Source organism: Bufo bufo, chromosome 5 (genome assembly GCF_905171765.1).
Source record: "Bufo bufo chromosome 5, aBufBuf1.1, whole genome shotgun sequence".
NCBI lineage: Eukaryota > Metazoa > Chordata > Amphibia > Anura > Bufonidae > Bufo > Bufo bufo.
Genome location: NC_053393.1, coordinates 454,249,736 through 454,277,045, shown reverse-complemented (window position 1 = coordinate 454,277,045; position 27,310 = coordinate 454,249,736). Strand labels below are relative to the sequence as shown.

General features: G+C 44.9%; 1 protein-coding gene across 1 annotated transcript in view; it reads left to right on the top strand.

The window, feature by feature from the left end:
• Positions 1-27,310, top strand: part of SNX13 (sorting nexin 13) — a 157,571-nt gene that overhangs the window by 111,723 nt on the left and 18,538 nt on the right. The window contains 8 exon segments of the mRNA XM_040433682.1: positions 67-260; positions 511-615; positions 5,652-5,784; positions 13,723-13,760; positions 16,878-16,947; positions 20,496-20,665; positions 25,299-25,406; positions 25,637-25,747. Coding sequence (XP_040289616.1) covers positions 67-260; positions 511-615; positions 5,652-5,784; positions 13,723-13,760; positions 16,878-16,947; positions 20,496-20,665; positions 25,299-25,406; positions 25,637-25,747 — 929 coding nt within the window.

The following is a 27,310-nucleotide window of genomic DNA, read 5'->3' as shown; positions in this document are numbered from 1 at the left end:
ATTTGTATTATTTATGATGAAAAAAAGTATGTGTCCACTTCCTCATGAGTTTTCTTGTCGCCTTAGATTTTATGCAGCAGACTGGGGGGCAAGCACATCTCTTCTTCTGGCTTACAGTGGAGGGGTACCGGGTGACTGCACAGCAGCAGCTGGAGGTGCTTCAGAGCCGGCAACGTGACGGAAAGCACCAAATCAATCCAACAAAGGGGCTGTTAAAACAAGCTGCGGTTGGCGTGTTTGACCAGTACTTATCAGAAAAGGTATGAAAATGTCAGGTGGTTTTAAAAAGTGAAATGGACAGTTTTTTAATTTATAGGGAACTTGGGGACCTTGGGCTTTTTTACCTGGCCCTGTGTCTTCGGATAGCCTGTAGTCATCAGAAAGCTGCAGTATCTGAGCACTGGCTAATAGACTGTTGGCCTTCTTCCACTAGAGATGAGAGGTGCAGATGATGGCTGCCAGTTTCTGTTGCGATGTGGGCAGTTTCCAATTTATTGATTTGTTTTTCAGGCATCACCAAGAGTTCAAATCGATGATTATTTGCTAGCAAAGCTTGAAGAAGTGGTGAAGAATGAAGACCCAACGCCTGAGATCTTTGATGAGGTCCAAAAAAAGGCAAGTTCTTAAACTGTCATGTAATATTGGTTTTCTTTTTGCTGTGAATAGCTTATTTTACCACTTATTAGGAAGTATTGGTTTAACATTTCAAAATATCTGCCCATTCAGATCCACTTCCGAAGCATCTCAATTGTGTATATGGCACAATATCTTATGGTTGTCTGGGCTTTTTAATATTGATGACCTATTCTCAGATGGTCGGGGGTCCGACACCCGGCACCCCCAGCTGATCAGATGTACGGGGAAAGGGTGCGCACGGTGTGCATGTGCCGGCTCCTTCTTTCGTCCTGCCCGCTGCTGCTGTCCCATAAAAGAGAATGGAGATGGCACATGCGAACTACTCGAGCCGTCTCCCGGTTCGGCGCGGGTGCTGGATGTCGGACCCTCGCCCATCTGATATTGATGACCTATCCTGAGGATAGGTCATCAATATTAAAAAGCCCGGACAACCCCTTTAAAGAAAGAAAACAGCCATAGGGCATTAACATCCACTGATTTCATGAACACAGTATGTTTGGCTTAAAGCCCTTGTGAGCCCTTTCCTTAAATCCTATAGACTTCAGCTGGGAGATCCACGCACTCACTGCATCTTCTGTCAGTTGTTGCTGCTGCCACCACTACTGTCCACCTTGTCTTGCCTCAGGAAACTGCTTTTCTCCTACAGGTGAAAACCCCACCTGTCAGACAGAACTCATTTAACCCCTTTCTGACCAGCGCTGTAATAGTACGGCACAGAGGGATGTGACGTGCCGTACTATTACGGTAGGCTGATTGTGCGGGTGCCGGAGCTGCGCCAGCCCGATCAGCGGCAGGGGTCCGGTAGTGACTGATAGTCGGACCCCTGCTGTATGCGCCTGAATTGGTGAAAACACTGATGCCGGCGCATTAACCTTTGATGTGCCGTGGTCCGCGCTGACCGCGGCACGTGCGATGTATGGGGAGGGAGCAGCCATCCGGTCCCCGTGCTGCTGTGACGGGGACCCGATGGCAGGGAAGGTAGCCCGATGCCTTACTTAGTCATCGTGGTTGTCTTCCCTCTTAGCCTGTGAGATCCAGCCCCATGCCGTCATGGAGGATTCATAAAAAGGAGATTACCGGTAAGTAATATGGGTTTTTCCCTTTCATCCTCCATGACGGCATGCAATGAGATATAACCGATTAATTCTTGCTTAGGGAGGGACTATGGCCTGCAAAACTTTCCTTCTGAAAGACAGGTCTTGATTTGCCCTAGTATCCACTCTGTAATGTTCGGTAAATGTATGAGGTCTTGACCATGTTGCTGCCCTACAAATTTGTTCTATGGAAGCATTTGCTTTTTCCACCCAGGATGATCTTGTGGAAGGGGCCTTCAGGTTTTTTGGTGGAGTCACACCCAAGGTATTATAGGACTCGGATATAACCATTTTTATCCATCTGGACAAGGAATTTTTTGTGGCTTTATGACAGTTATAAGTCCCTAGGAACTGTACAAACAAGTAGTTTGACTTCCTGAAGGGTTTTGTGGCCTCTAGATAAGCCAGGATGGCTCTCCGCACATCTAGCTTGTTGAATTCAACTTCCCCTTCCGATTTTGGATTAGAACAGAAAGAGGGATTTGTAATTTCCTCCTGCCTGTGAAAATTAGTAACAACTTTAGGGAGAAAGGAATTATCTAACCTAAACACAACTCTGTCAGGAAACACAGTAAAGAAAGGGTCAACAATTTTTAGGGCCTTAATTTCACTTACCCTACGTGCTGAGGTAATTGCCACTAAAAATAAAGTTTTTAGTGTAATATATTTTAAAGGGGCTTCTGACAGAGGCTCAAAGGGGGCTATAGTTAACCCAGACAGGACTAGATTAAGTTCCCACGAAGGAACCGCAGGTCTTAGAATGGGTCTTATTGGCATCTATCTGCCCCTTTCAAAAACCGGATGACCCAAGGATGGTCTGCAATTTTTTTTTTTTATCAAACCCGGAACTTAATGCTGATATATGGACACTTAAGGTATTTGGACGCAACCCTTTCTCAAATCCAGATTGTAAAAATCCCAAAATAGTTTGAATAGAGAAGTCCTGGGATGAATTTTTGGATTGGGAACACCAGCCGCAGAACCTTCTCTAAATCTTGGAATAAATCTTGGAGGTAATCTCCTTCCTGCTGGCTGCCATGGTGTTAATTATGGCGTCTGATAAGCCTTTAGCTCTTAAAGTTAGCCTCTCAGGTTCCGAGCAGCCAGATGTAATTTTTCCACCTTGGGGTGGTGAACTGGTCCCTGTGACAATAGATCTTGCCTCCAGGGAAGAATCCCTGGGCTCTGTACTGACATGATTATTAGTAGAGAGAACCATGACTTTTTCAGCCACAATGGTGCTATCAATATCACATGTGCTTTCTCCTGACTGATCTTTTTTAGCACCCTCGGTATCAATGGAAAGGAGGAAAAGCATATGCTAGGTGAAAGTCCCATTGAAGGGGTTTAGGGGAAAGTAATTTTTTGAGTTTACTGCGGAGGCAAACAGATCTACTTGTGGGGTCCCCCCATAAAGCAGTTATCTGTAGAAAAACCTGTTTTTCTCTCCACTCTGTCGACTTCAGTGATACCCTACTTAAGAAGTCTGCCTTTGTGTTTAAAGACCCTTTTTACAGGGATTTTAGATGAGCCTCCGCCCAGGAAAATATTTTTTCTTCCATTCGACTTAATCCCACACTTCTTGTTCCCCCTTGATGGTTTATGTAGGCTACTACCGTTGTGTTGTCCGATCTTATTTGAATGTCCTTTCCCACTATATATTGGGATAGTGCCTTTTAGAGCTTCCCAAACTGCAGAGAATTCCCTCTGGTTTGATGAGAAATTCATCTGATCTTCGGACCATTGGTCTTGACACGAGTGATGAGACTAATAAGCTCCCCATCCCCACAGACTTGCATCGGTCGTGATAACCTGTAGATGACTAGGAGACCAGGCAACTCCTTCCCTCAGGTGATCTGGATTTATCCACCACTGTAGGGAATGTTTTACGCAATGGGGAATCTGAACTCTTTGATCTAGAGATTACTGACTTCTGTTCCAACACCCTAACAACCACTGCTGGAGGAGCCGAGTGTGGAATTGGGCCCATTTGACTGCGGAAATGCATGATGTTAGAGTGCCCAACAGTTTCATAGCTTCCCTGATCGTGCAGACTGACTTATTTTGGAAGCTTGAGGCTTTTCCTAATACTCCTGTCACCTTTTTGGTCGGAAGAAAGTTTTTTTAAAGGGTGGAATCCAGACGAACCCCTAAAAAAGTTAAACTCTGCGAAGGGCAGGGGTTTGATTTCTCCCAGTTTATCACCCAACCTGTTTGATACAGAGTCTGAAACAAGTTTGAAATAAATTATTTTCTAGACATTCTTTTTAGTCTCCCACGATTAGAAGATCGTCTAGGTAGGGGATTATTAGGATGTTCCGTCTCCTTAAGTGAGCCACTACCTCTACCATTATCTTTGTGAACACCCTCGGAGCTAGGTGATCCCAAAGGGGAAGATTTGGAACTGAAAATGATGCAACTCTGTTCCCAGAAAGACTGCAATACAAAGAAATTTTTGCGCTCTCTCGCATACCGGAATATGGTAATACGCATCCTTCAAGTCTATTGATACTAAAACGTCTCCTTCTTTTAACAGGTTTATGGTGGTTTTTATGGATTACATTTTGAACTTTTCGTACTTTATAAATCTGTTCAGACTCTTTAAGTTTATTATCAACCGAAATCCTCCATTCGTTTTTTTAACCCAAAAAAACGGTTGAATAGTAACTCGTCTTTTGTTGAAGAGGAGGAACCGGGATAATAGCCTTCTGAGCCAGAAGATTCTGGATACCTTCCAGTTTTTCCTGGAGAAGAGCTTATTTTTTTTTTTTTTTTTATGGGTGTCACTTTGAACACGTTTACAGGAGGAGGAAGACGAAAGGAAATATAGAGTCCTTTTGATATGATATTTAGAACCCAGGGGTTCATGGTGATAGTTTCCCATTCTTTTACAAAGAATCTTCCCCCTACCTGAAGCCTGGCGTCATTGTTTGGACATTTCAGAATCTCTTTCTCGCTTAGTTCATTGGGGGACACAGCACCCACCCGTTATTTTCCATTATGGCCGCAGGTGTTAGCGGTTTTGTAGGCCGGTGGGGTCCTCCGTTCAGTTCGGCCCTTTTGGCATTACTGGTTTTCTGGTTGCTTTTATGTTTGTTTCTTTCTCCTTCTCCTACTGCTTGGGCACAAACTGATATGCTCTCTCCAGGCTGGAGGGGGTATAGCCGGCAGAGGGGGAGCTAACACTTTTTTGCCTAGTGTCGCCTCCTAGTTGCAGCAGCAGCTATACCCACGGTCCTGTGTCCCCCAATGAACTAAACGAGAAAGAGATTTTACAGATGAGTTCACAAAACTCTCGTTTTTTTAACTCCTCTAGTCCTCTAGTGTTATTTTACAGTTTTTTGTTATCACCAACTATTTTATGTTGAAGCTTCTCCCCCACATGTGAGCTGGACTGGAGCAGTTTTGGGGGTATTTAGATGACCACTGCACCTCTGATTTGTATGTACTGATTGTGATTTGTAAGTGAAGAAGGGGCAGGACCCCGAAATGCATTTTATGTATAACTTATATCACAATAAAGATCAAGCGTGTATTCCAGTGGTCTTTTTAGTTTGCTTTACTGTTCAGCTTTCTCTGCTTGCTCAGGAATAAAATGTGTTGCGTTATATTATCCATCATATAATTGGTGTAAATGTGGCCCTTACAGCTATTTTATCACTAAGGGCCCCTTCACAAATGCCCTGCAATCCGGCTCAGTTTCGTGGCGTCTGCATAATTTTTTTGCATGCTGTCTTTTTCTGCTCTGCGCCCTCAGTTTTTAGACACTTGGACCTGTGCGCTAAGTGCTCATACAGACATATCAGCTGGCTGTGCTACCATCCATAGTGCCATCTGTTCCTTGGTTAATTGTATTGTATGTTGTAATGTTCGCACTTACCTGTCATCCAGTGATTGACATTTCTCCTGTTTTCTCCTCAGGTTTATGACATCATGTTGCGGGATGAACACTTTTATCCCGCGTTTCGCCACAACGCTCTCTACATACGAATGCTTGCAGAGTTGGACATGTTAAAAGAGCCAAGCTTTAAAGGATCTGACGATGGAGATGGAGGTAATGAGCGGCTTTCCCGGTGAGGTTGCCTATACGATTTCTAGGTAGTCACTTGTACACTGTGTGATAGAGAACGAAGCACTCACTTCACATCTATTCCTAAATAATTTATTTTAGCATATATTATTCATAGCTCCATTAATGTTGCTGTATTGATCATCGTGCACTGTTTTAGGTTGTAACAAGGCGTATGTTTACAGGGTGAGTTTCATGGAACTGCCCGCTCCTGCCCGCAGTGCCATCGCATGCACAGGGTCAGACACACTCGCAGCCTGGTCCTGTACGGTAACAGGGGACTGAAATATTCCATTCACTGTCACAGAAAACCCTGGAAAATAGCGCTCATATTGAGTGCTGCGTTCCTGAATACGGAAGTGCTGCTTCAGCATTTAGGCAACCCTTGGCATCACCCAGGTCATTGTCATTCCCTGTGCAGAGGGGTCTCGGTAGCATGCAGACAAGACGCCTTCTGTGGGAGGCCACAGGGCAGTTACAGCTAGGTGTAGGACATGCAGGCAGCCACAATCCTGTCAACCTGCGGTGACCAATGGCTGCACAGGTTTAAAGTAATACCTTTGTTAGGGTCCACTCACACGTCCGTAAGTGTTTTGCGGATCCGCAAAACACAGACACTGGCAATGTGCATTCCGCAATTTGTGGACCGCACATCGCCGGCACTATAATACAAAATGCCTAATCTTGTCCAAATTGCGGACAAGAATAGGACATGTTCTATTTTTTTTTTTTTGCGGAAGTGCGGATGCGGACAGCACATTCCGGCCTCATTAAAAATGAATGGGTCTGCACCCGTTCCGCAAAATTGAGGAACGGATGCGGACCCATTTTGCGGACGTGTGAATGGACCCTTAACCGGCAAAGTCGTGCAGCCATCGGCCATTGCAAGTGGGAGAGGTTGCAGCTGCCCTGTAGAGACCCAGCCTTAAAGAGGTTCTCAGGGACTTTTATATTGATGGCCTGTCCTTAGGATGGGTCATCAGTATCAGATCGGCAGAGGCCCGACTCTTGGGACCCCCACCGTTCAGCTGTGTTCCAGTAGCTTGGATACAGGCATCAGAACTCCAGTGTAGTGGACGTATCTGCCTACAGTAGCACTGCTCCCGTTCAGTGATGTTGTAACCAGCTCCTTTCCCAACACAGTGGATGGAGACGTAGTTCTGGTGCCTGTTCCCATCACCGAAGCTATTGCAGGACTGTAGATCTTTGGGAGTCGGGACCCCTGCCTGTCTGGTATTATTAACTAGCCTAAGGATAGGCTGTGAGCAGCTTAACCCCATACAGAAGCATCTTTCATTAACATTTTCTGATATCTGGATGTATTTATTCAACGATATGTCTTTTTCTCTGGTTTTGTGACTGTGTGCTTTTAAGTCTTAGTGACTGTGAGTATAGTGATTCATTGTAACCGGAGAACCTGGGACCTGCCTTGTGTTATGACGCCCTCTAGTGGCCAAAGCCATAGCTCTTCTTAACGGTTATTGGGTCTTTAGTTATATAATGCAGAACAGAGTAGGTTACTGTTAATAACATGGAAAGTAAACGGTTGTGTAATACAAAGCTGATTGAATGAGTTGTCACCATACCTAAATTTTGATTCGATTTAGATACAAAGAAAAAGTTTTGCGATACTCTATACCAAGCGAAAAAAGAAACTTTTGAAAAAAAAATCTACATTTTCTTTGCTTTCTGACACCCGTAACGTTTTATTTTTGGTCTTCAGAGCTGTATGAGGGCTTGTTTTTTGCAGGACAAACTGTTTTTATTGGTACAGTTTTTGGGGTACATACAACTTTTGATCACCAACTTTTTATATATATATATTTATTTATAAGACAGAAATTGGACTGCACTCCAGAGGACTTTTCAATGAGTCAATGTGTTTTATTCACCCATCAAGTGGCACAGAGCGACGTTTCGGCTCATACATGAGCCTTTCTCAAGCATTGGTACAAAAATGAACAGCAAACATATAAAGGTGTAACAATCAAGGTAATCAGTGAAAAAACATAATTGGTAATTAGAATAAAAATACAAGTACAAAATGTATCAAAATACATAAAAAATCAATTATCATCCCTGAAGGGTAAAGTGACAAAGTGCAGGTTGTAAATCAAATACATTGTATAATGCATTACATACAATACCATCAAATGTGCATAATTAAATCCATCTGTATCGCATCTATGCGCAATCAGTGCATACACTTTAATCAATGTGATCAGAAGTGGGAGGAGGAAACAAGTTACTACCTGGATGATCGATGAGGCCCACACATACCATAGCGCCTATATAAATGTAAAAAAATAAATAAAAACGAAATATTAAACTTTAAATCACCCCCCCTTTCCCAATTTTATAATTATATATATATATATATAATTTGGGAAAGGGGGGGTGATTTAAAGTTTAATATTTCGTTTTTATTTATTTTTTACTTTTTTTTACATTTTTGCTTAACTTTTAGCCTCCTTAGGCGATTAGAACCTGGGGTCCTTTGATCCCTTATCCTATTCACCCTAATAGAGATCTATTACGGTGAATAGGATTTTGATGCTCTCCTTGCTGAGCTGTGCCTCATGCACAGCGCAGCAGGGAAGTTACAATGGTAGCCATGGGAAGCTTCCGCAGGCTCCAGGATGTCATGGTAACCAATCGTAGTGCCACAATTTCGCTGCGGAGGCTTCTGATCAGAAGGCAAAGGGAGCTGCTTCGCTCTCCCTTACCTCACAGATGCCACGATCTCTGTGGAATGCGGCATCTGAGGGGTTAATTGATTGCTGATCCCGGGTCATTGCGATCAGGTGTCTGCTGTATTATACTGCCGTCAACCGCCACCTATGGAGCGGGCTCAGCGCAGCGGCACGCTCCATACAGTTCCCTGTGCATAATGCCGTACATGTATGGCATTATACGTCAAAGGGGTGATGTGAGGCACAGTGTTTATTTTTTTACCTCCGTATGCCCCTTATTAATGGTGACATCATCACCATGTTGCCCATTATATGAGGACATAATGGGGGTCACTTGCTACTACTATGCGACACATGGAGGTACTAAGTAATGGCTCATTCAAACGTCTGTTTTTTTTCTGAACGTGTGCGGACCCATTTATTTCAATGGGGCTGCAAAAGAGGCGGACAGCACACAGTGTGCTGTCCGCACCCGTTGTTTCGTTCCACTGCCCCGCAAAAAATATAGAGCAGGTCTATAATGGGCCGCCTTTTCCGTTCCACAAATTGCAAAACACGGCGTGGTCGTGCGAATGCGCCCTAATAAGACCATGTGCCTGACATTAATACAGGCACACAACATAAAGCATATACCTACAAAACTGCAGGGAAGCTCCTGGACATCAAAGGTCCTTTAACTTATCAGATTCCAGTCAAGTAAGAATCATTCAGAAACTCTTCACAAAAGTGTAAGGCTTATTAACGTGTATCACAACTCTCTGCTGTAATGAGGTGTGCTGGGTTTTCATCCATGAAATGCGTTACAGATGAGACATTCAAGCTCAAAAGTCTGAGAGCTGTATTTTATTCTATATTCTGCTGATATGCAGTTGTCACCTACCACTGGGTGAGTAGGATTTGCTAGGTTGGTGGTGGAGAACGAGGCACTGGTCCATCATTGCTCCCACCTTTAATGCTACGGCTAGGAAGAGTTGAATGTAGCAGACGCCCTACTTCTGTTCAAAGTCTGTAGAACTGTGGGCTCTTGCACGCAACCGTGTAGTGGGTGCGTGTCCGAACTGCATTTTTAGTGGATTAGATGCAGACCTATTTAGTTCTATGGGGCCACAAAAAGATTCAGACCGCAGACGGATGTCATGCGCGTGACTGGCTGTTCTGCAAATTATAGAACATTTCCTATTCTTATCTGTTTTGCAGACAAGAATAGGGATTTCTACAATAGGGACTGAGGAAAGTATGGGATGCACACGTCCACTATTCATGTTTTGCAAACAGACGGCCGTGTGCTTGATCCCAGACAAAGACAGCTGAGCTTTATTTACCATGGTCGGTTCATTTTTAATTAGAATTTTTTTAATCTCTTCTTGCATTATCATGTACCTATATACCGTATTTGATGGACTATAAGAGGAAATTTAGAGGAAAATATATTTAATATATTTTTTATCAGACCCCCAAGCTTTGTCACCCTCAGATCAGAACCCCCTCCCCCCCCCCAGTGTCCATCAGGCTCAGATTAGACCCCCCCCCCCCCCCCCCCCCCCCTCAGCATCCATCAGCCTTGAATCAGACTTCACTTCAGTGCTCTGCCACTCTGCAGATCCAGGGCTCACCTCTTTCTGGCTTTCTGCCCGCGCTGCACTGTGACCTGAGGTGGGCGCCTACGTGCTCTACTTCTGGCACAGTGCAGAAAGTGGTCCGTAAGTAGACCAGGAAGGGTGAATACAGCAGGTGCAGCACTTTCCTCACAGCTCTGTGCGCCTCCTGCATACTCATTAACATTCGGACTATAAGACACACCGCCAGTTTTCCCTCACTTATGGGGAAAGAAAGGTGCATCTTATAGTCTGAAAAATACGGTAATGTTAGGTGTGGGATGTGTTGCTGTTTCCTGCCTATTCACCAGGAGGACAGAATAACCAGCCCCACTTCTTCCACAATAGTCTGCTGTTTAACCCTCACAGCTACCTATTTTTAACCCTTTGCCACCTAGTGTCTTGAGACCGTTTTCACACAATTAACATACTGAACAAAACTGAATTCACATTGTGAAATTCCACCCGGCAGCACTTGGTACTCATAGGCAGTTAATGCAGTTTTGTTTCCTGGTGTAATATTTTGGCAATGGCCAGGCACGGTGGGGCACATTTACTAAGACTGGCATTTACACTAATCTTAGTTCCCCCTTGCGCTGCCTCTAAGAATTCTCTAATGTATGATGAAGTGTGTGCCTCATCATAAATTAGGTGCATTTAAGCCAGTCCTTGCGTCTGGCAGGAAAACTGCACCAGCCCCTGGCTGGCATAGTTTTCCGCCAACATTTCCGCCCGTTTCCACACATAAATGTTAGTAAATTAGCCAGGCCCGGTACTCCGCCGACATGCCCCCACTCCGCCCACTTCCCACCCAACTGCCAAACACAGCCTGAAACCGGCCGTGGGACTAAATATTGTCACCCAGCCAGTTAAAAAAAGGGGACTTGCAACCATTTTTCAACTAAAATAGTCGCAAGTCCCTTAGTAAATGACCCCCCTTGTGTATTAAAACAAAAAAAAACACCTGCTCTGCACGTCCAAGTCCCTTAGGCATGTTTTTGGCATGACTCTCCGCACATCATTGCTGCCAGCCAATCAGTGGGTTCAGTAGTGACATGTGCAACCAGGTGGACACATGCCACACGAACCTTGGATGACCACAACAGGCTAGTGTTGTTTTTATTTTTTTTGTATCCAACTTTTTATACACTGCTCAAAAAAATAAAGGGAACACAAAAATAACACATCCTAGATCTGAATTAATTAAATATTCTTCTGAAATACTTTGTTCTTTACATAGTTGAATGTGCTGACAACAAAAAAAAAAATTCAACCCATGGAGGTCTGGATTTGGAGTCACACTCAAAATTAAAGTGAAAAAACACACTACAGGCTGATCCAACTTTGATGTAATGTCCTTAAAACAAGTTAAAATGAGGCTCAGTAGTGTGTGTGGCCTCCACGTGCCTGTATGACCTCCCTACAATGCCTGTGCATGCTCCTGATGAGGTGGCGGACGGTCTCCTGAGGGATCTCCTCCCAGACCTGGACTTAAGCATCTGCCAACTCCTGGACAGTCTGTGGTGCAACGTGACATTGGTGGATAGAGCGAGACATGATGTCCCAGATGTGCTCAATTGGATTCAGGTCTGGGGAACGGACGGGCCAGTCCATAGCATCAATGCCTTCGTCTTGCAGGAACTGCTGACACACTCCAGCCACATGAGGTCTAGCATTGTCTTGCATTAGGAGGAACCCAAGGCCAACCGCACCAGCATATGGTCTCACAAGGGGTCTGAGGATCTCATCTCGGTACCTAATGGCAGTCAGGCTACCTCTGGCGAGCACATGTGCGGCCCTCCAAAGAAATGCCACCCCACACCATTACTGACCCAATGCCAAACCGGTCATGCTGGAGGATGTTGCAGGCAGCAGAACGTTCTCTACGGCGTCTCCAGACTCTGTCATGTCTGTCACATGTGCTCAGTGTGAACCTGCTTTCATCTGTGAAGAGCACAGGGCGCCAGTGGCGAATTTGCCAATCTTGGTGTTCTCTGGCAAATGCCAAACGTCCTGCACGGTGTTGGGCTGTAAGCACAACCCCCACCTGTGGACGTCGGGCCCTCATATCACCCTCATGGAGTCTGTTTCTGACCGTTTGAGCAGACACATGCACATTTGTGGCCTGCTGGAGGTCATTTTGCAGGGCTCTGGCAGTGCTCGTCCTGTTCCTCCTTGCACAAAGGCAGAGGTAGCGGTCCTGCTGCTGGGTTGTTGCCCTCCTACGGCCTCCTTCACGTCTCCTGATGTACTGGCCTGTCTCCTGGTAGCGCCTCCATGCTCTGGACACTACGCTGACAGACTCAGCAAACCTTGCCACAGCTCGCATTGATGTGCCATCCTGGATAAGCTGCACTACCTGAGCCACTTGTGTGGGTTGTAGACTCCGTCTCATGCTACCACTAGAGTGAAAGCACCGCCAGCATTCAAAAGTGACCAATTTGGCCGCACTTAACCTAAAAAGAAACATCCGCTCACCTGCTCTCTAACTCTCAGTTCCAGTGCAGTCTCTCCTTTCAGTGATGCTTCAGGTCCCAGACCTGTACATATCCAGATAGGGTTATGGCCTTCACCGTTATGGCCTACACTGGCTTCATTGGTGGCTTGTCCCCACGTAGCATTACACTGCTGGGTCACGCCACCACTGAGCCCAGTCACTGGCCGCAGAGGGCTATATACAGGCCTGGGATCAGAATCATCGCTGAGCGGTGACTGCACTGTAACCTTTCCCTTGGATAAAGCTAAGGCGAAACGTACGTCAGGGAGTTGTCCTCTTTCTCTCTCCCCACGTATACTAGGGTTAGTATACTGTATTGGGTAATATCTGTTTTATACCACTATGATTGCTGTTAGCGATACTTATTGGGATGTCCCCAAGTTGGAGCCACATTGTCTGGACCATAACTGGTGGGGGACCCAGCATATGTTTTGGCTATATGTGAGTTGAGTATCAGATCTTTATTACTGACCTGCTATAGATAACTGTGCCGTATCCTATATTACTATGCGTTGCCTTGTTAGTGTGCATATACGATTAACTTTATGTATATGGGATGTGGTACATACAATATAGGCTGATAGTATCTGTCTGTGGGGGGGTATTTTGGCTCTACAGTTCTCACCCGTGGATTTTATGATGTGCCTCTGTGATATATTGTTTTGATATGATTATGTGGAGTAAAGTCTACTTTTTATATTACATGTGTGGTTTAATTGGGTGGGTATATAGTGCACTGTAACCCAGCGGCGGAGAGCAGGTTAGCGCAGTTGCCTAAAGCTGGAATATCTCTTTAATACCAAACTTTTGTCCCACAAGGTGTTAAATTAACCACTAAATGCAGAGTTTGACATCCACAGAGTAGTGCTGTTACGTGACCTGGCCCATGGAGATGTGATCCACAGATCATTATGGCTGTGAATGGCCTGCTCTTCACTTGCTGCAGGTGCACAGGCGTTTCCAGTATGATGTTTATGTTGCAGCCCGATGGGGATTACAGGCTGTGATGTTGGGTGTGTGCTGTTCTATGTTTTGCATGCTTCAGCTGATGGGATTTTTAGTCTTGGTTACAATCGCTGATTAACCCTCTGCAGTCTAAGTCTTGCTTTAATTTGTTTTTTTTTCCCTTCATCCATAGAGTCTTTTAATGGATCGCCGACGGGCAGCATCAATTTGGTATGTAATTCTTCCAAAGCTGTACAGCCTATCATGTCTTGTCTACAAGTGACCACAAAATGTGTGTGCTTTCTCTGCAGACGGAAATGCAGCAGGTTTTGCTTTTTGTCACAGTTACGTTACATCACTTGTTGCAGCGTGACCACGTTCACAATCCTTATTTGCAGGGGAAATTTATCAAAACTGGTGAAAAGAAAAACTGGCTTAGTTGCCCATAGCAGCCAGTCAGATTTCACCTTTTATTTTCCAAATGAGCTCTGAAAAATGAAAGGTGGCATCTGATCGGTTGCTATGGACAACTAGCAGTGTTTCATTGCAGTCTTAATGTTTGTGCAACCAAAGTTTCTGTTTAGCCCTTTTTAGTCATTAGGGTTCATTTACTAATGCAAAACTGGCGTAAAAAAGTTACATGAACCAGTTTTTGTGAATTTTTAATGCCTGTGCAACAATATTTTGATGCACGTGGTGTTTCTACCTCATTCTTGCCATTTGGAAATGGTGGGGGCCGGGCCATTGGCCCCGGCATATTCACTTACATTTAAACCAGTTTTAGGCATAATTGATCACTAAAAAACGGAGACAGCACGTCCAAACTTGTGGAATTTAAATCCAGATGCAGCTTTTCAGCTTTTTCACTAGATGTGCCTGATTTATGACTAGACGCACATCTTGTCATAAATTCTGAGCATCCTCCGGCAGTGCAGGGGGGAATCAAAGACTGGCGTAAAGGGCAGGTCTTTGTAAATGACCCCCATTGGTTCAAGAGAGAAGATGCAGAGGATTTACAAGCAGTCTTGACCCTGAAAACTGCTGACAGTGCTATATAGGTGACAAGGGAGATTAGTAAATATATCTGATTAACGGGGAAATCCAACTATTAATCCCACAGACAACATATTTGCAGGTGCTCTCAGCACTGAACACTTAACAAGCCCGCGTCTGAGTGACGGCTGTAGCATCAAGTCAGGAGTCATCACTCTGAACAGAGGTGAGGGGCTGGGACAGTGCTCACAGCAGAGAGATGGGGGCATTGAGCACGAGGGGACTGCCTCTATTAAGGCTACATTCACACGACTGTATGTGTTTTGCGGTCCGCAAATTGCGGATCATCAAAACACGCATACCGGCCATGTGAATGTAGCAGGCCCTAAGATAGAAATGCCTATTCTTGTCCTCGATTGCGGACAAGAATAGGACATGCTCTATCTTTTTTGCGGGGCCGCAGAACGGATCTACGGATGTGGACAGCACATTGTGTGCTGTCCGCATCTTTTGCGGCCCCATTGAAATGAATGGGTCCGCACCCGTTCCGCAAAATTGTGGAACGGATGCAGAGCCCAAAATACGGTCGTGTGAATGTACCCTAACACACTTTCTTTTCCTTCAAGGGACGGGTTGAAAATTACAAATGTACTCAGATCCAGGTGCTGATGTTTCATGGCATAACCTCTTTAAGGACTCCCAATTTCTCTCCTGGTTAAACGTGTAAATTTTTTCAAACAAATGAGCCTAAAGGTGATGGATGGCCTTGGTGGCATCCATCGCAAGTACAGTCTGCAGTTTTTTAACATGTCATTGTCATCTTGGGCCACTCATCTCAGAAAATGTCAAGCCAAGAAAAAGGATAGGACACATCTGTGTGTGGTTTACTATGATTGCAAAGCAGTGTGATCCCAATAGGCTTGAGTGGGAAACTACTTGAATAACACTTTATTCACATTATTGCTTTGTGTGGGAGCCTTATATTTAGTGCTAAAAGGGTAGCACATCCACTCGGAGAGAAACTGAATCTTTCCATAGAACAAACATTTAAAAAGAAAATTGACTGTCAATTTTTGAGCGAGAAGAATGCCATTTTGAAGACCTATTTTCAGGAGAGGTCATCAGTATCTGCTCTGTGGGACCCTGGCTCCTGGCACCTCTACTGATCAGCTGTTTGAAGAGGCCATGGTGCTCTGGTGAGTGCTGCGGCCTCTTCCTAGGCCAACAATGTCACGTTCACTGGTCACATGGCCATGGCGCAGCTCAGTCCATTCAAGTGAATGGTCCTGGGCTGCAATTCCTATCACAGTCGCCATCCAGTAGACGGTGCTATGCTTGGAAAGCTGTGAGGAGGCCGCAGCGCTCACCTTTGAGCCGTGGCCTCTTCAAACAGCTGATTGGACGAGGGTTGCGAGTGTCGGACCAACACAGATCAGATACTGAAGACCTACCCTGAGGATTGGTCATTTAATATTATACTCCCAGGAGAACCCTTTTAATTGAACTTCCAGTTGATGAAAAATGTAAAGCGTCTTCCAGTTTTACAACGCTGAGATGAATCTCTGATGGTCACCGCTACATGGACAGGGAGGAATATACATTTTATGCCGGCAGTCTGGGCCTGTAAACTGTAGTCATGCAGATAACATTCTTTGGGCTCTTTTAAGAAAAGCTTAAAATCCAGCACTTGCGGGTCACCCGCTGAGCCCCGAGTACGAGGCGATGTATAAAAAGCTCTGTTTTTAGTGGACTGATCTGTTGACCATAAGAAATGATATCCGTCACTCACAATGTTGTTAGCTGACCTTCTGGTGGAGGAAAGTGTCTGCCTGCCCCAGTGAATGGCATTCTTGTGTTATTAACGTTGAAAGGAACGTTTCACTGAGTGAGAAGGAAACATTGGTGTTGGTACGAGGTCCGGGAAACAATAGTGTATATATGAAGGAATCTTTGACTTTCCTCTCTGTGTGTAATGTTTAGTGCTATTCTGGGACTGCCGTGCTTGTGCAGGTGTTTGAACACTAGCAGATTAGTTGTTTCTGGCCCGGCTCCATGTCTGGAGTAAATGCCTACTCAAATAATACAGCTCCCCTGTGTCACTCCGTTACAATAAACAGAACAGGCAATGAATTGGGGGGAAAGGTCATTCCGAAGGTCACAAAGTTGCACAATTTTCATCACTTTTAAAGGGAAAGAGGCATAAAAGTAGAAATGAATGCTTACTGGGCTGTGTTTGATCTAGAAATGTCATGTTCTTTTTTGTCTATATAATTTATTTCAGTTTTAGGAGGATTCATTAGTTTTATAATAAAATGTAACTTCTCTTTCAAACGTTTTTTTAATATTTTTTTTCAGTCTCTGGATGACCTGTCCAACGTCACCGCTGAAGAGCCAATACAAATCCATGCTTTTATATCTGACACTGGTGAGAGATCGTACTACCATTTTCCTCTCGTTTTGTTTCTGTATTTAGTTTTCTGTCATCATTTCTCTCCTGTGTGCACTCATCTGTCATCCTTTCAGTTTCCATAACCCAGCCCTGGAGATATAAGTATTAGCAGAATTACTTCTTGGGGTTTCACCTGGTGTAAAGACCTTTAAAGATTTTGATGGGGCAAGTTTCAGGCTGATTATCATGAACAAACATTAGGACGAATGCTCATTCCCAATAATTGCCCATGTAAAGATGCCACAGATTACCCGATGAACGAGCGAAACACTGAAGTCATCATTGATTCGTGACTCCACTGACAAGTAGGCAGTTATTGGGAAGGAATAGTTTTTTCCGAATAATTGCCTGCTCAGTTGGCACATGTAAATGTGCCTTATAGGGGTTGTCTCTTCTGAGACATTAGTGGCATATCGCTAGGATATGCTACCAACTTGACATAGGTGCGGATCCCACCTCTGGTAACTACATTTAGGTCTAGCATGGGGCCTCCAAAGTGAAAGAGCACACCGTGCAGTGATGCCCGTCCTCCATTCACTTTTATGGGAGTTCAAAAAATCTTGGCTATTTCCAGCAGTCCCGTAGAGGTGAATGGAGAGATGGCCTGCATGCATAGTGCACTCTCTTTGTGGTGCCAGTGAGAGAGAGCGAGGGACGGATGGGAGAGAGAGAGAGCGAGGGACGGATGGGAGAGAGGGAGAGAGCGAGGGACGGATGGGAGAGAGGGAGAGAGCGAGGGACGGATGGGAGAGAGGGAGAGAGCGAGGGACGGATGGGAGAGAGGGAGAGAGCGAGGGACGGATGGGAGAGAGGGAGAGAGCGAGGGACGGATGGGAGAGAGGGAGAGAGCGAGGGGCGGATGGGAGAGAGGGAGAGAGCGAGGGACGGATGGGAGAGAGGGAGAGAGCGAGGGACGGATGGGAGAGAGGGAGAGAGCGAGGGACGGATGGGAGAGAGGGAGAGAGCGAGGGACGGATGGGAGAGAGGGAGAGAGCGAGGGACGGATGGGAGAGAGGGAGAGAGCGAGGGACGGATGGGAGAGAGGGAGAGAGCGAGGGACGGATGGGAGAGAGGGAGAGAGCGAGGGACGGATGGGAGAGAGGGAGAGAGCGAGGGACGGATGGGAGAGAGGGAGAGAGCGAGGGACGGATGGGAGAGAGGGAGAGAGCGAGGGACGGATGGGAGAGAGGGAGAGAGCGAGGGACGGATGGGAGAGAGGGAGAGAGCGAGGGACGGATGGGAGAGAGGGAGAGAGCGAGGGACGGATGGGAGAGAGGGAGAGAGCGAGGGACGGATGGGAGAGAGGGAGAGAGCGAGGGACGGATGGGAGAGAGCGAGGGACGGATGGGAGAGAGCGAGGGACGGATGGGAGAGAGCGAGGGACGGATGGGAGAGAGCGAGGGACGGATGGGAGAGAGCGAGGGACGGATGGGAGAGAGCGAGGGACGGATGGGAGAGAGAGAGGGACGGATGGGAGAGAGCGAGGGACGGATGGGAGAGAGGGAGAGAGCGAGGGACGGATGGGAGAGAGAGCGAGGGACGGATGGGAGAGAGGGAGAGAGAGCGAGGGACGGATGGGAGAGAGAGCGAGGGATGGATGGGAGAGAACAATTAAGAGAGGTTTAAAGTAGAAATGTGGACGTCTCTCCCATCCGTCCCTCGCTCTCTACATTTGAATTACATAGCGTGTACCTGTTTCTTCAGACTGCACATGCCCCTCACCTATTTAAGTTCAGTGTTTTGAGGCAGTCGCTATATAACATTTGAGAAAAACATCCTTCGAGCACATATTTTCACATATATCTTCCCGCTAATCAATACCCATATCTGCTGGCCAGTATCAGAAGCGCAGTCAGTCCCAGGACATTGTGATTACTGCACCGTGCTAAATGTTTTCCTGAACTATAAATCTTGTAATAGGCAAGTGAAATACCATGTGAATGATACCAGCAGCTTGGTGTGAAGAATGTGTTCACTGTCCGCCCCGATGAGAAGCCAACACATTCTTAAAATGCTTCAGACTACTTTATCTAATAATTCCCAATGCCACTCTGCTTCTAAAGTAGTTAATGTGTTATTTATTACATTCATGTGTAATTGACACATTGGGAGAATTTATCAGGGGGTTCGGGTACATGCACGCAACCGTGGTTTGGGTCCACATCCAATGCGCATTTTTTGCTGGTCGGATGCTGACCCATTCACTTCCATGGGGCATGCCGCCCGCAAAGTTATAGAACATGTCCTATTCTTGTCCGCATTACAGGCAAGGAAAGGACTGTTCTATTAGGGCCGGCCGTTCTGTTCTGCAGAATGCACACGGCTGTTATCTGTGTTTTGCAATCCGCGATTTGCGGACCACAAAGCAGCCAACGGTCGTGTGCATGAGCCCTAAAGCTGGGGAGTGTAACAAACTGGTGCTCCGAGTGCTCTGGCCAGCCCCTCATTGCTCCACTAAGGTCATTTGCATATGAATAAATGCAATTTTCTCAGCAATCAGGCAGTGGATTGGGTATCGATATCAGCATGATTAACCCTACCAGGCTGCATGCCTGGTTTAATAGGGTTGATCATGCTGACAGATGATAAACAGGATATCCAGATTAGAAAACCCATTTTTAGATACCCTTTTAGGGAATTCTTGGCCAAAGTGTAGAGCGGTTACAAAGAGTGTCTCTCCCTCCGGAGGGCATGCCTTTCCTACATTACATAAATAACACATTAATTTAATGATAACTGGGTAATGCCTAATTTCATCGCAGATTACTTTTGCTCAATATGAGTCCTAATTTGGGGAGGGGAGGGGGTGCATTTTAATCAGGGTATTGTCAAGACAAGAGACACTTCTAAGAAGTAGGGTTTGTCCAAAGCAGAGGACCTCTTTAAGCCTTAAATGGGGTTATCCAGTGCAATATTGGCTGCAGATTGCCTTGTCTAGGCCCAAAAAACAAGAACCTATAATTTAAGTGTGGACAGAGACTAAAGGTGTAGTTTTAATAGGCAAATTATTTATTTTAGGTAATGTCCATGAAATCAGTAAGGGCTTGGAGATTTCATTCACATACTCCAAAGTAGATTCTGTCAAAAACAGTGGAGAGAAGAGACCTCCATGGAGGACTTCTTTCTCCACAAAAAAAGAGCGTATACCCGAACGAAAATTGGACACTAATATAGTCAATGGGATCTATTTGGCTCCTCCGGGTCAGTTATGTGTTGAGTTTTTGTTTTGCACCTGGGCAATGGAAATTAGTAGCGTAAGTGTGGAAGAGGCCTGAGACACAGGATACACTCAGCCAGGTCTTTATGGTTTCGTCTCTATTTCTACCTATGACTTTTCTGATTATCGAGGTGACCCACAAAATGCCCACCTCTTCTTTGTGTAGACCACAGCCATGAATCCTGAAGCTTAGGAATATAGGTTGTCTGATTTATTTTCATTCTCTGCTCATTCCACCTGTCATTTCATGCTTTTTCTTCTACCCTTTTTGTATGTGCATTTGTCCCTGTACATTTTAATCTACCAGTTCATGTTGACTGTGACCCATATGCTGTGGCAGGAGTATGTAATGAACATGGGAAAACCTATGCACTGTACGCCATCACTGTCAAGAAGCGAGATGGCATTCAGGAAATATGGAAAACCTATCGGCGTTACAGTGACTTCCATGATTTCCACATGCGGATCACTGAACAGGTATGGCCCTAGGCTTTTAAATCATGTTTACAGGGAACCGTACACGTGACATTATTAAGGATGCGTAGAATTGGAAAAGTGTATGGCATATTGATCGCACATTCGCTATAAACGTGAGAGACTGCAGCCACATCTACATTCATGTTGCATCCATTTTTTTTGTTTGTTTTTTTGCAGACCTGTTGACTTCAATGGGTCCATGAAGCACATTTTGTGGCCAAGTATGGGACATGTTCTTTCCCTTGCGGAACGGCCATACGGATGCGGAAGTCAATGACTCCGTAAAAAAAAAAAACGGATGCAACATGGATGTCACACGGACGTAATCCATGATTTGCAAATTCATGTTTTGCGGACGGCAAAATGAATACGGTCATGTGAATGCACCATAAGGCCTCATGCACATGACCGTATTTTTGGTCCATGTCCGATCAGCAGTTTTTGTGGGTCGCACACGGACCCATTTATTTATACAGGGAGTGCAGAATTATTAGGCAAGTTGTATTTTTGAGGATTAATTTTATTATTGAACAACAACCATGTTCTCAATGAACCCAAAAAACTCATTAATATCAAAGCTGAATATTTTTGGAAGTAGTTTTTAGTTTGTTTTTAGTTTTAGCTATTTTAGGGGGATATCTGTGTGTGCAGGTGACTATTACTGTGCATAATTATTAGGCAACTTAACAAAAAACAAATATATACCCATTTCAATTATTTATTTTTACCAGTGAAACCAATATAACATCTCAACATTCACAAATATACATTTCTGACATTCAAAAACAAAACAAAAACAAATCAGTGACCAATATAGCCACCTTTCTTTGCAAGGACACTCAAAAGCCTGCCATCCATGGATTCTGTCAGTGTTTTGATCTGTTCACCATCAACATTGCGTGCAGCAGCAACCACAGCCTCCCAGACACTGTTCAGAGAGGTGTACTGTTTTCCCTCCTTGTAAATCTCACATTTGATGATGGACCACAGGTTCTCAATGGGGTTCAGATCAGGTGAACAAGGAGGCCATGTCATTAGATTTTCTTCTTTTATACCCTTTCTTGCCAGCCACGCTGTGGAGTGCTTGGACGCGTGTGATGGAGCATTGTCCTGCATGAAAATCATGTTTTTCTTGAAGGATGCAGACTTCTTCCTGTACCACTGCTTGAAGAAGGTGTCTTCCAGAAACTGGCAGTAGGACTGGGAGTTGAGCTTGACTCCATCCTCAACCCGAAAAGGCCCCACAAGCTCATCTTTGATGATACCAGCCCAAACCAGTACTCCACCTCCACCTTGCTGGCGTCTGAGTCGGACTGGAGCTCTCTGCCCTTTACCAATCCAGCCACGGGCCCATCCATCTGGCCCATCAAGACTCACTCTCATTTCATCAGTCCATAAAACCTTAGAAAAATCAGTCTTGAGATATTTCTTGGCCCAGTCTTGACGTTTCAGCTTGTGTGTCTTGTTCAGTGGTGGTCGTCTTTCAGCCTTTCTTACCTTGGCCATGTCTCTGAGTATTGCACACCTTGTGCTTTTGGGCACTCCAGTGATGTTGCAGCTCTGAAATATGGCCAAACTGGTGGCAAGTGGCATCTTGGCAGCTGCACGCTTGACTTTTCTCAGTTCATGGGCAGTTATTTTGCGCCTTGGTTTTTCCACATGCTTCTTGCGACCCTGTTGACTATTTTGAATGAAACGCTTGATTGTTCGATGATCACGCTTCAGAAGCTTTGCAATTTTAAGAGTGCTGCATCCCTCTGCAAGATATCTCACTATTTTTGACTTTTCTGAGCCTGTCAAGTCCTTCTTTTGACCCATTTTGCCAAAGGAAAGGAAGTTGCCTAATAATTATGCACACCTAATATAGGGTGTTGATGTCATTAGACCACACCCCTTCTCATTACAGAGATGCACATCACCTAATATGCTTAATTGGTAGTAGGCTTTCGAGCCTATACAGCTTGGAGTAAGACAACATGCATAAAGAGGATGATGTGGTGAAAATACTCATTTGCCTAATAATTCTGCACGCAGTGTATGGGTCCGCAAAAAGAAAACGGACAGCACAAGGATGTCATCCGGGTGCTGGCCACCTCTGTGCGGCCGGGTCGCAAATGATAGAATTTGTCCTATTCTTGTCTTTTTTTTACATTGGGTCCAGCCACCGCTGCGGAATGTGCACGGACTGCGTCTATGTTTTGTAGACTGTGATCATGTTCAGGAGACCAAAAACAGAACCAATTCTTGTGTGGTTCTGATGGTTCTGTAAGGGTCGGCCTGAAGGAAGCACCTGCAGCACATTTCAGCAGTGATGTGACACATTCCTATGGAGTTCGTGGACTGGAGCATGAACATGGTCGATCTTCAGGGGTTGATATTTTATTCTTTGGCAGTAATGTGTCAGTAGTAAAGCTCAGTCATATTTATCTTGTAACCGGATCATTTCTGGTCTGAGGCTGAGAAGCGCAGGAGAACAGTGGCTCAGATCAGTTGCTGTATTGGTCACAGAGCTTAGGGAGGAAAAACGTGAGCTTGGGAATTGAGTGTGTAGGCTTTGTGCGACAGCTTATGGGCCTGTGGGGTCTGAGCGGAGACAGCTGTAGGCATCTCATTGTGCCTGCAGAAATATGCGTTTTATGGTGGAATGCAGGTTTCTATATCAGCTTGTAAATGGAGGTAAGGAGTTGCCGCAATGAAAATTCTATCAGATCATGTGTTTCGTGGCGTGTAATAGTTAAACTCCTGTTAACCACTATGGGACGCCATGTCTTTCCGGAGCGACAGTTCTTCATTTTCTGCTCACTGCACAGAGCTAGTTATTTCCCAGTCTGTCTACTTGAAGTGCATGAAATGAAGTGCCTTAAGTGGCAAATCTTAAGGAACGCGTTTTGAACCTAAAGTGACCTCTCCAGATCCATTGTTAAAGTAGATGAGGCAATGTAAATGCAGATCCTACTTCCAGCTGTCCATAAAGTGCTGATCTCGAGGCTTAGCAGAGTTTCCCACCCACCGAATGCAGTACTTCTTCAGCGATGTATGAAACCAGCCAAACACCCCGAGTTACCTTGTAACCTAGCACTTGGAATATTTTACCCGTTGTCATTGGTTTCAAGACCACGAATAGTGCAGGATACGTTTTATACGCTCTGTGTGTGTTTTTACGCTGGCATACAAATGGTGATTTAGTTTTACTTGGGGATGTTGTATGAAAAGAAAGAGAAGGTTTTATTTCATTAAAGCGGACCTGTCAGAAAAGGGCAGCGTATAAATGAGGTGTTGATGCGGGGTGGCTTTTCTATTTGTGAAGTGATGATAATCTTGTCATACCGTAGATGTTTTTGATATTTGTTGTGTCAGAAGTCCATCTGAAGCCGCTGGGCAAACCAGAGCCAGCAAGTGGTGGAAAAATCTGGATTATTCATCATCATTTTACAAACCAGCTCCACTTCTCCTGCTTCATATTCTGCAATTAGGGTACAACCAAACGGCAACGTGGCGTGCCGCTGCAGTCGTATAGGCAGCGGCGGCCTCTGATCAAAGGGGTTGGCCACTTTCTGGCTACTATTGACAAATGTGTAGGTAAGATGACTATGAGGCACTAACTGATATAGTCTTTGTTAAAAATTCTGTGGTTTTTTCCACATTTCATAAAGTATACCCTCTTGTTTCCCAAGTCTTTTAGGCTGTCCCCAGTGAGGTCGTGTTCATAAAATGGCTGCTGATGGAGGGTCATGTGACCAGGCAAATCACTCGGCCTCCTCCATTCAGACACACTACATCTGCACTAAACTCTTTAATGGAGGAGACATCACTTGGAGGTCACATGACCTTCCATCTGCTGCCATTTTAAGGCCTAGACCTCTGTGTGGACAGCACAAAAGAGTTGGCCAACAAGGGGACATACCGTATGAAATATAGAAAATGGCGCAGAATATCAACAAAGGCTATATTAGTAAGTGCCATACAATCATCTTGCATGTACATTGGTCAACACTAACCAGAAAGTGGCCAACACCTTTAAACTAAGGAGGCCGCACTGTTCAATAGTTCTATTCAATACCGTGGCGCCCATTAACAATACAGACCAGCGTGTGGTCTCCTTGGCGCAATTAGAGGTAGCTTTGGACCATGCGACCGCAGCGCCGTTTGGTCCTACCCTTAGGGTAACATATTCTACCAGACGTGTGCAATTGAAAGAATTTGAGACATCTCCCCATCTCTCAGTAGTTCCCCGGATGGAAACCACATATATGCCAAAAGGGCATTCTTTCAGAAAACATCGCCTTCAAAGAAATCCATGGGAATGTTAATGTTTCTACTTGTCCCCCCCATGTGACCAGCACATTACATTGATCCATGCACAAGAGGCTGTGACCACCGATGATCTAAGCTTCATTGGCCATTGATGCCAGGCTTGAGTGGCACACCTGTGCATTTACATAGATATTGATCTACATTTGTCGAGTGTCCGGCAGTAACTGAGAGGTAATATGAGAGGTTTCTTCAGCATGGCCGTATTCATAAAACATTAGGACGTTGTTTTTCTGTTTTATTGGCATCGCGTATAACCAGGTCTCTAGTGCTTTAATAGCCTAATGTGTTACTTTTTATTTTTTTCGATCACCCATTTCAGTTTGAAAACCTTGCCAGTCTCCTCAGGCTGCCAGGAAAAAAGACTTTCAACAACATGGATAAAGAATTTTTGGAGAAGAGAAAAAATGATTTGAATGCGTACTTACAGGTAATACATTTATTGTAATCTATAAGCCTTATTTTATAGAATGATTGCATTTGTTTCCATATGTCCTTATGATATGCAGTCTTGGCCCGTTTGATCAGGAATGACTGGTATGTAGTATTTATGGGGTGAGACGGTTTCAGTTAAAATGTCTCACTCAAGATTTCTCTTCTTTTGCCAGGCCCTGAAAGGTTCAGCTTTATTTGTGATTTATTTCTGTCCATTTCTTGTAGTTGTTACTAAGTCCTGAGTTGCTGAAGGCCTGTCCTGCACTGGCCCATTGTGTATTCGACTTTCTTGAGAACAAAGCCTACAATAAAGGGAAAGGGGACTTTGCACGTAAGGTATGTAGAATAAAATATAATTATATATATATATTATATATATATATATATATATATATATATATATATATATATATATATATATATAATATATATATTTTTTACATGTGATATGCATTAGTGGAAGGATCCATCATAATATATGTGGAGATAAGGCAAGAGAGAATTTTTGGTCCTGATCTGGGACCACAGTGCAGCTCAGCAGTATCTGGACTGGATAGCGAGCACAGCTCTCCTCCATTCTGTCCTGGGAAGAAAAACTGCAGAAAAAGACTCCAAAAAGTGGGGCCTAGACGCTATTGACACTTTGTTTGATGCAGAAATAGGTAGCAAGAATGATACACTTATCCGTAACAAGCGCCAATACAACTATGCTAGTGAGTTCTATACAGGGGGCCAAAAGCAAAACTGTATGAACGATCTTAAATCCCCCCTCCCCACCAGATCTGCTTCTAGCCCCTCTGTCCTGGCTCCCTGAGTCAATCATTGCATATTAAACATCCGACATGTACAGGGCCATGTGCGCCGCTGCAGCTAATGCTGACTGCTGCAGTTACGTGTCCGCCAAGTGGCACATTTCAGCAGTGGCTACAGAAGGTCCAAGCCCGTGCCAGAAGGTTACATGTGGGCAACGAAACCCAGGGAGCAGAAATGCTTCCCTTCAGAGGCCCATTTAATGATATTTGTGGTAGCCCAAAAAAATGCTTCTGTAAACATGCCTTGGGGTCTTTTATCAAACTAGTGTAAAGTAGAACTGGCTTAGTTGCCCCTAGCAACCAATCGGATTCCACTTTTCATTTTTGACAGCTCCTTTGGAAGATGAAAAGTGGAATCTGATTGGTTGCTATGAGCAACTAAGGCTACTTTCACATTAACGTTTTTTGCGGATCCGTCATGGATCTGCAATAACGCTTTCGTTACCATAATACAGCCGCATGCATCCGTCATGAATGGGGGACGGATCCGGATCCGTTTTCTATTGTGTCAGAGAAGAGTGATCCCCATTGACTTATATTGTGTGCCAGGACGGATCCATTTTGCTCCGCACCACATCACGGACAGTAAAACGCTGCTTGATGGTGCGTTTCGTTCAGTTCAGTTTTGTCCCCATTGACAATGAATGGGGACAAAACTGCAGCATTTTCTTTCCCTTATGAGATCCTATGACGGATCTCAATAGCAGAATTGAAAACGCTAGTGTGAAAGTAGCCTTAGCCAGTTCTACTTTACACCAGTTTGGTAAATGACCCCCTAAGACTCTGGGAAAACCTAAAATATATTGGTGCTATAAGTAATTGTGAAAATAAGGGTCCATTCACACGTCCGCAAAATGGGTCCGCATCCGTTCCGCAATTTTGCGGAACAGGTGCAGACCCATTCATTTTCAATGGGGCCGGAATGTGCTATCCGCATTTGCAGATCCGGATCCGCACTTCCGGGTCCGCATTTCCGTTCCCGCAAAAACTAGAACATGTCCTATTCTTGTCCACAATTGCGGACAAGATTGGGCATTTTCTATTATAGTGCCAGCGATGTGCGGTCCGCAAATTGCAGTATGCACAT